The 9925-nt window shown below is 41.0% G+C and overlaps 1 protein-coding gene across 1 annotated transcript in view; it reads right to left on the reverse strand.

Annotated features, from left to right (window-relative positions):
• The window catches only part of FZD3 (frizzled class receptor 3), a 55609-nt gene extending 45947 nt beyond the window's left edge, over positions 1-9662 (reverse strand). The window contains exon 1 of the mRNA XM_010023060.1: positions 9145-9662. Coding sequence (XP_010021362.1) covers positions 9145-9393 — 249 coding nt within the window. The 5' untranslated portion in view covers positions 9394-9662. The remainder of the gene's footprint in view (positions 1-9144) is intronic.
• Positions 9663-9925: the final 263 nt, after the last annotated feature.

A 9925-nucleotide genomic window follows, 5' to 3' on the forward strand; every position in this document is an offset into this window, starting at 1 on the left:
GTCCAACCTGGCCTTGAACACTGCCAGGGATGGGGCTTCTCTGGGCACCCTGTGCCAGGGCCTCAGCACCCTCACAGGGAAGAACTTCTTCCTCAGATCTCATCTCAATCTCCCCCCTGGCAGGTTAAAGCCATTCCCCCTTGTCCTGTCCCTACAGGCCCTTGTCAAAAGCCCCTCTCCTGCTTTCTTGTCAGCTCCTTCAGACACTGGACGCTGCTCTGAGGATGCCCCAGAGCCTTCCCTTCTCCAGGCTGAACAAGCCCAGCTCTCTCAGCCTGTCTCCATAGGAGAGGTGCTCCAGACTTCGGAGCATCTAGGTGCACAAATTCATTCAGTTCGTCATTGTAGGTACCTCCATCTTGACAAATACCTTCCCAAGTAAGTATCTGACAATGCTTTCCGAAACACCACATGCAACAGCAACCCAAAGGTCCATCTTCTGTGCATCTATTTCTGGACGTCACTCTTTTGGGGTTCAAAAATCTTGTCTTTGGTGAAGAATTTTTTTAGTTGAGTATAGAGAAGAGGAATATAAAGATGTCAAAAAAATAAAGCCAGAGTCTTAGCATTTTTTTGTGGGATAGAGATTCTGGGGTTGGATAAAAGATGTAAATATGTCTAAGTGAAATCAGAGATTCCTTGAAGAGTGAGAAAAGTTGAATACATCATTTTGAGGGATAATAGGTAGAAATGGTACATGCCAGGAAGAAGCTTCAAGAGATTTCTAAGCAAAGACAAGGCTTTTTCCTTTTCTTCCTTATTTAAACCTCTACCAACTTTAAAGCAGGTGCAAATGTGTAGCTCTGCTTTATCTGCAAACTATTATCTCACATGGCTGCGCTTCCAGTCCAAAGAGCCTAAATGCTTCAGTAATAATTGGATATGCAATATTCATTCAGAATATCTTGAAGTTCACTGGTACTTAATGTGAAAAGGACCAGACCGATGGTCCTAATACGAGATCAACTGAGGCTACACTGAAGAAACAGCTTCCCCAGAAGCTTCATTTTACAAAACTGTCAGATCATACTATTTTTTGTGTGGATCTACTTGGGGATGTAACAGCTGTAGTTCTTCCCTAATTGTTCTTACTCACTCAGGAGTTCACCTTTGCACAACACTCACTTTACACATCAAGACTGAAACCACAAGCTGATGTGTTTCAAACAGACAACCCCCGGGTGCTCCTAAAGCAAGAATTTCTAAGCAGTACCTTATTAAGGACTTCTTTGCTGAGGCTGTAATCTGCAGAATCATCTTTGCAATTCCCCTTTTGAGACATTCTGGTTTAACAATTAAACAATCTAAAATCTTTACATGGCTATTTCTAAGGGGAAAATTCAGAGTGGGAATAAGAGAATATAAGTTAATGAAAGACTAGGCTTTAATTAGCTGCTGCACTGCTTGCATTCTTACGATCATGCACAGTTCCATTGTTCTGTAGGCGTCATAATCTTATACATTAAAGAAAATTAATCCTTACTGCAAATCAGTGTCTAAGATTAGAGTGCTTACAAAACACCAGCTGATTAAAACCTACTTTTTCATTGGCTTTGTATTCTTATACTTCTATGAGTTTTGGATGCAGAACTGAAGAACACAAAATGGCAAGGAAAAGGGCTGAGATTTAGGAGGGTATAGAGCATGGGCAGGGCAAAAGAAGATGGGGGCAGAAAGGAATAAGGATGGAATTCATGAGAAAAATGTTAAGGCTTTTCCACCCTACATTCTCCCAATCCTTGCTGACCAGTACAAAAAGAAAGATGCTTTCCACTTGTATCCCCCCCCAAAAAAAATCCCTTAGAAAGAGGAGGAGGAATGGAGAAGCGCTACCTCCCAGCTCCAGGGAAGGGAGGAATCACCATCACATAAACCAAGATCAGTGAATGTTGCACACTTCTCCCTGGCCCTTATGGGAAACAAGAATTGTGAGACAATATTCCACATTGGGTCCCAGTTAGGAGAGATCAATAGTAATATATGCCAGATACACAAGTTGTTTGAGAAAGAGCACTAAAATGAGCCATTGAGTACTTGACCTACCTATATAGGAAAAAAGCCTAACTCTTACACAGATACTAAGACCAGGCTGGGAATAAATACAGCTATGTTGTCTGTTGATGCCATTTTCTTGGTTTCCACTTTAAAAAAAAAAAAAAAAAAAAAAGAAAAAAAGTGAATTAAGACTCCAAAGATCACTACTGGGGCGAAGGGAAAAAAAAATATTGCCACCAAAAAAACCCCAACTATGCTATACACAGAGAAATATACTTCAGAGGACATGCAAATCTTGCAGCATGCACTGTGTGGCTGATCAACAGCATTATCCTCTGCAATAATCAGTAGAAGCAAGAAACCACTACATTTGAAATAGGGTGTGAAAAACCAGGTGTCTCCACATCTGTAGTTGCATATTCTGTGACAAAGTCCATTAAATATTCACTAGCTCTGCTTCTAAACATTCAAAACTCCATGACTGGATGGTTTATTTATATTAATCCAATGATTCCCAGCTGGTGAATCTTGCCACACTGATGGAGTAGGAGCAAACTAGTAGTCATAATGACTCCCCTCCCGTTCAAGCTACCTCTCTCACACTGCAAAAAACCAAATCAGACTATGCCTGGTCCCTATCTTTTAAAGCCTCTTTGATCCTTTGCATTGTTTGCGAGGTCCCATAAAAATCAGGGTATGAATGAGGAAGTCCTGGCAGTATATTTCACTGCAAAAAGGCTGGCAACCATCATATCAAACCACTTCTCTTTATCAGTGACAAAATGTTGTATGCTGTAATAGCATGCTCCCAGGCTCCAACAGGCTACCAAGTTATGTGCTCTCTGATAAAAATACTTGTCTACAAAAATTGTATTAAGGCAGATTCAAAAACCCTGTTTGCTAGGCTTTCACATAAACAAATCCTTCAAGCCAAAGGAATAGTAAGTGAAAAGGGGACAGAAGATAACTCCTTGCAGCAATAATAAACCAAAAGCAGGTAGATGAGGTCAGATCCCTCAGGGGATAGCAGTAATCTAACTTCCCTGTTGTCACTGCTTCATTGGGCATACAATCTATGCTAGATGGTTACTGCAATAAAACTACCTGTCAGCCAATTGTAGAAAATGTAAAAAGCACCTTACAATGTGTTTCACACTACGGCACAAAGCGGATGAAAGGAATGACCCTGCAGAGCTGGGAAACCGTGTGTGCGTGCAGGGGCTGCGCTGTGCAGTACTGCAGCCCAGGACAGCTCCCGGCCCTGCTCCCAAATGCGACTGGACAGCTCAGCCGGGCCACGGGGGCTGGGCGGGAGGCTCCCAGTGCTCCCTTCCCAGCTCACATCAACATACTCTATCCTTACTAGTCTGTATTAGCTGGCATCACTCCTTTTAGAAATAAACAGATATAAAACAGCTCCCATGTTAGTCTCTGCTATAGCCAAGCAGATGTTACCAGAGGCTGGACTACTGCAACTGGTATTTGTCCTCTCTTAAGGGGAGTAAAATCCTTCCAGAGACATCTGGGGACAAAATAATGCTCCAGACCCTGGAACACACAAAGCCCTCACTTCAGTCTTCCTGGGTTAAAGCACTCCTTGCTGATGTAGCACAACAGAAAGCTGAAGGCATTATCTTTCCTAGGAGGAAATAAAGGCATAGGAACCAATTACAGTATGGACCAGTATACACTAAGATGGACTCCTCATGGAATACTTTATTTTCCTTGTTTAATCAAGATGGTTAATACCAATAGTGCTGTAATATAACAAGACAAACCGATGATGTGACTTATTAGCCTTTATTATCATGATGAAAGAATCATATTAAGCCTTAAAAACACAACTTACTAGATTTTTTCCTTAGTTTTCAAAAAGTAACAAGAAATAAGTTTTTAAACAGTTCCTTCAATGAAGCAATCAATGGTATGAGAAGAGAAGCACCCTGAATTTGTCACTGGTAAGACAACAGCTGTAGTACTTCTCTTCTTTGATTCACACTCACTCTTTGTTGTATTGTACTGTTTCAGTACAAGCACACTAAATTTTTCTAATGTGTTTTATTAGGAACCATGGTGAAAATGTGGTACCACAAAACTGTGAGAAGTACATGGTCTTCTTCCCCAGTCCACCAAACAAATCACACTGATTCTGCTGCTATATTATTTTCCGCTTGCAGCAATAATGGAAGGCTTGGAGATGAGAGATGTTTACCAGAAGAATGTCCTAATACAACCATTAATAGACTTCATTCAGTTCAAAATTGAAGTGCTCCTTCCATTTGACTGTATTAAAGAATGCCCAAAAAGCTAAATAATAAACACTTCTTTCATGGTAAGCACAGGTTTAAGGGGCAATCTAGGCTAATACAAGGAGTGGAAATATACTTAGAAAAACCTGTGGCTTTTAATTCCTTTTTTCTTGTTCAAACCCCTAAGAAACTGCAATGGAAGCACAGGCCCCTGCACAGTGAATTTAAGCTTGAGAACAGCCTTGTTTCCTTGCACAGCCTTCACCACTTTTCACAAAGCATTCAGAAGTAGCCCATAGTCTATCCTCAGACTGAAACCACTGGCCTATGTATTAAGTATATTGGCATAAGTGACTTTTATATACACCCAAAACACCAACACACCCATACTAAATTTAAGAGTGGCTTTGGCATCAAGCTAGTACTTGAATCGTAGCACCACAATGTTCCACTCAAACTAATTCATGCTATTAAGCTGAGATTTATACCACAGAGTGCAAAGGAGTAACATTGGCTCCTCAACTGTTTCTCTCTGTAGCAGAAAGCTGGTTTATGAAGATAAGACCAATTACAGCAGTTATTTTGGCTCAGGCTGCAGGTCCATATGATTACTGCTCTACTTCCAACAGTGGCCACAGTCTGTTAGTGAAAGTGATATTTTTGACAGCTCTCTGAAACCATTGGTTTAACATGCAACAAAAGCCAGGAAAAATGAACATAATGTTGCCTGTAACTAGGAAGCTATTAGCAGCAAAAAGCATGATTTTATTTGTGAATAAATCCCCTGTGTGCCCACTCCTGGAGTGGTGTGACATTCCCATCTCTGCACCTTAGCACGGACAAGGCTACACAAAGGTAACTAAAATTATTACAGGAATGAAACAGCTGAATTGCAAGAAGAAAGAAAGCCTGAACAGCTGGAACACTTCAGTTTGAGAAGCCTGGAGGGTAAAATTAGGTTTCCAAAAATCACAAGTGTAACAGGATTTAACTGCAGCACAAAATTGCACAATATTGGAACAAAAGGGTATTAATGGAACTAGCAGGAAAGTGGTTTAAAACAGTTTAGAGAATAAGTGCTTCTTCTACCTGGTGAGCAGCAAACTGCTTGACAAAATTTGGGTCATAAAATAGTTTTTAGAAATTCCTTGATAATAGATTCATCAAATGATACTGAAGGTAACAGGCAGAGACCTTCTAATATCCAGGATTCAGGAGCTCATGTAGTTCCAACTCCCTGCCATGGGCAGGGACACCTTCTACTAGACCAGGTTGCTCCAAGCTCCATCCAACCTGGCCTTGAACACTGCCAGGGATGGGGCAGCCACAGCTTCTCTGGGTAACCTGTGTCAGGGCCTCACCCACCCTCCCAGGGAACAACTTCTTCCTAAGATCTCATCTCAATCTCCCCTCTGCCAGTTTAAAGCCATTCCCCCTTGTCCTGTCCCTACAGGCCCTTGTCCAAAGTCCCTCTCCAGATTTCTTGTCGGCTCCTTTAGGCACTGGAAGCTGCTCTAATGTATCCCCAGAGCCTTTTCTTCTCCAGCCTGTCTCTATAGGAGAGTTGCTCCAGCCCTCGGAGCATCTTCGTATCTTTCTCTGGACTTGCTTCAACTCACCCGTTCTGCTGAGGAGCCTGAAGTGTTTTTTTCTACGTAGTCACGCTCATTGGCATTCTCTTCCAAGTTGTGTTCCCGTCTCCTCAAACATTTTGCATCTACAGTACTGTCTAAGAGTTCCACAGCTCTACTGCCATTTATTTGAAGAACCACCTCTTCCTCTTTTTTCTGACTTGGCTTCTAGTAACCTAGCTCCTGTGCTGGAAGAGACAGTGTACAGTCAATCCCTGTAGCCCTTTGCATGCCTCTTATGATGGAAATTGTTGATGTTGTTTGGGGGGGGTTGTTCTATTTTAAAAGTAGGCTAAAGTGCCTTGCCATAGGCTAACACTCCTCATATGGGACACGTTCCACCCGTTCCAAAAGCCTGTGGTCATTCTTCCTGATCTCTGGATCTGTTTCAGTTCAAACTCATTTTTTGAGATAGCTCAGAACTTCACACAACTCCCCACCTATTTGTGAGCCACAGGATTCTATAACATCACTGTAATATCTGGTCTTCATTCCTTTCCCAATTATTCCACGTGTCTGATTTTCCTTTTGGCTTTCCTACTGCTCTGTCAAGCTTTCAGCTGATATTTCAACAGAACAAACCACTGTTAAGTCCAATGAAATAAGCTGACCACTACAACTGACATGAGGAATATTATTTCCCCTAACACATACATAGTTATCACTTTCAGTTTTCTCAACAATCTTACAGCTTAATATATCTCAAATGTAATCTCGAGATCTTCACAGTTATACATTCTAGTTTGACCTTAGTTTTAAGTTACTCAGCATCAATAGGCTCTCATCTTACTGCTAACCTGCTTTTCTAGATCATTTAATAAAATACTGAGCTGCACAAATTCTGAAAGTCTTCCACTGATAACCTACTTCCACTCTAAGAGGTGACTATTTTTGGAATGACTGGGCTAGACTGGAAGAGTGGGCTAACAAGAACCTTACGATGTTCAACAAGGACAAGTGTAAGGTCTTGCACCTGGGTAAACACAATCCAGGGGTGCAGCACAGGCTGGCATCTGCCTGGCTGGGGAGCAGCTCTGTGGAAAGGGACCTGGGGGACACAAGCTCAATAAGAGTGAACAGTGTGTGGCTGCAGCAAGCAAAGGCAACAGGATGCTGGGGAACATCAACAAGGGCATCACCAGCAGAGATAAAGATGTCATTGCTCTACTCTACTCAGTGCTTGTCAGGCTGCACCTGGAATACTGTGTGCAGTTTTGGTCCCCACTGTACAAAAAAGATGGGAATGGATTGGAAGGGGTCCAGAGAAGGGCCACAGTGATGATCCAAGCACTGGGCAGATGTGTGAGGAAAGGCTGAGAGAGCTGAGCTTGTTCAGCCTGGAAAAAAGAAGGTTCAGGGGAGACCTTATCCCCACGTTCCAGTACTTAAAGGGTGGCTACAAAGAAGACAGAGACCCCCTTTTTACAAGGAGTCTCATGGAAAAGATGAAGGATGATGGGCACAAGTTACTCCTGGGGAGATTCCAACTGGGCATGAGAAGAAAATTTTTCACCATGAGAACAATCAGCCATTGGAATAATCTCCCCAGGGAAGTGGTGGACTCCCCAGCGCTGGACACTTAAGATCCAGCTGGACAGGGTGCTGGGCCATCTAGCGTAGGTTATGCTTTCCCAAGAAAGGCATGATCCAGATTATCCTTGAGGTTCCTTCCACCATGGGATTCTAGAATTCTCCCATCACGCAACAAAACCAAACCCCACTATCTCCACGCCTCTGCAAGCCAAGTCCTAGATTTCTTCAATCCAGTTGGTTTTGTCGATCATTTTAATATCCTAAGTTCCACCTTTCAAAGTGCAATAAACATTTTGTACGCACCCAGCTATTTTTGTACGCACCCAGCTATTCACACTTACTTGCTTTGGCTTCATTTTTCCTCCTTACAGTTAGATCTCCAAAGGTCCTCAGACCTTACTAGAACCAATTCTAAAATAAAACTCATTACTGTTGCTATGTATTTAATATAATTGGAATCCCTAGTCCTATCCAAATGAGCCATTGCAATGCAAGCCCATAGTTCTTTAAAACAAAGCAAATTCTGAGTTACCGGCTGGGCTTCAACAATGACAGAATCTCCGTTTTCTTCTTACATTAAAAAGCCTGTTGAATCTGGTTCACAACTCTTCCATAGAAAGCCTACTTAAAGCCTTGGCTTTTTATTATTTAAGAAGAACAATTCAGTTTCTGTATTATCAGGAAGCGCATTCAAAGATGAAAACATGATTATTTTTTCTGTCCACAGTGTAAAGCACAGTACCCATGAGGATTCCCAAGCACTTCAAAAATAAAAACCAACCTAATCTGCACAAATCTCTTACGAAAATTTGAAGAGGCTGACAGCAAGACCTGCCTAATATTCTCAATTTCCATCAATTTTAGTCATATAACAGAATACCAAGTAAGGAAACTCTTCAGGTAGGGTGGCAGGACAGAGACTAGCCTGAAGTGAACTTAAAAGTCTTGCATAAACTAGTGTAGAGATAAAAAGAGACTAAGTGTGTGGCTGAAGCCCCATCAGGAAAGTTCTCCAAAGAAAGGTTAGACAGATAGAAGTGGAAATGTGTTGGGTTTTTTGAAAAGGAGAAAATTATTAGGCATCAATCCAAAGGAGGTTTTGAGGGATAATGGTAGCAGTAATAAGGTACCATCATTACAAATTAAGTGCAAGTCTCAAAGCTTGTTTTCCTGTACATAGAACAGGAAGAAGTCAAGTAAATTTTCCATAAGACAACAGACTTTCTTGAAGCTGAGAAAAGCTGTGCTAATACATGAGCAATTTCTGTTATTTTTATAGTATATCTTACTATTCTCATTTCCTTCACACCAACTTTCTGGCAAGTAAGAAAAGATCAAATATTACAAAGCCAGCAAAGAATGTAGTCTTCAGAACTGCAGATCTTCTAGTCATTGTTCAGTATGCTGCTTTTCTGGCATTTAGTTAAGTGACAGACCATTCAAAATATGCATTCTTGATCCGTCTAACTATTTAAAGTAACAGACTAACACACAAACACATCCAGAGTATTTCACACTCAGTTATACTAAATTAGGCACATGCTGTAGTCATAGAATATTTTATTATATACATTACATCTTATGCAAATGGTATTTGGTTTTATATTTAAAATACTAATTATCTTGATTTTTTATTTTTCAATTATATCTAATATAAACATCTTCCTGGATTCTGTTACCAGTTATTTGTCAACTAACAGCCAAAAACATACATAGCTGAAAAGAAACAGGCTTACCTCCATTGCTAATGCTGCTGTTTGTTGGTCATAATGGTTCAGAAGATTAGGCATAAAGGTGGTATTGTAAGGCAGGTCCTGGCACATCCGCAAGATGATGGGCTCACAAGAAAATAAACTGTGCCCTTTCGTGTGCCCCATCAAAACATCCCAAAGCCAAAGGTAAGAGAACATCCAGCTAATAGCCATCCTTCCACACTGGGAATGGGGCTGGCTGTTGAGCCCAATCAGAAAGCTCCAACTCCTCATGTTCCCCCAGATTTCACTTCAGCAGTGATGTTTTCACTCTTTGTTTAAGGTTCTTCAAAACCAGAATCCTCTTTGCACACAACATCCTTAGCTCAGTCCAGAAGACGACGTATTAGAGTCAGACATGCTAGATATCTTGCCTTTTCTTTTTGCAGTATTATATAGCAAGTGTCAGGTTAAGGTATGAAATTCTTTAACCACATTCCCAAACAATTGACCCCATCATGACAGAACAGCAGTAAGGTTACTTTCTTCTTCTGTTAGATAACCTAGAATGAAAACCATAAACATAATATAATAAAATGACTTTTAATCGTGCAAAATACTTCAGCTCTAAACAGCCTGGCAGACAAATTGCTTCAAGTTCTCATGTGCAAAACAAGAGGGTCCCTTGACAAGATTTAATCCTGGTTTCAGACTATTTCTGACAAAAAAGAAGCTGGTGTGCAATAAAACTCTACCCAAAAAGGATGGAGAAAATGGGGAATGTATTCACTATAAAAGACTAAATTTAACTATGCAAGCATTACAA

This window comes from Nestor notabilis, unplaced genomic scaffold (assembly GCF_000696875.1).
Source record: "Nestor notabilis isolate BGI_N333 unplaced genomic scaffold, ASM69687v1 scaffold1351, whole genome shotgun sequence".
In the NCBI taxonomy this organism is placed as follows: Eukaryota; Metazoa; Chordata; class Aves; order Psittaciformes; family Psittacidae; genus Nestor; species Nestor notabilis.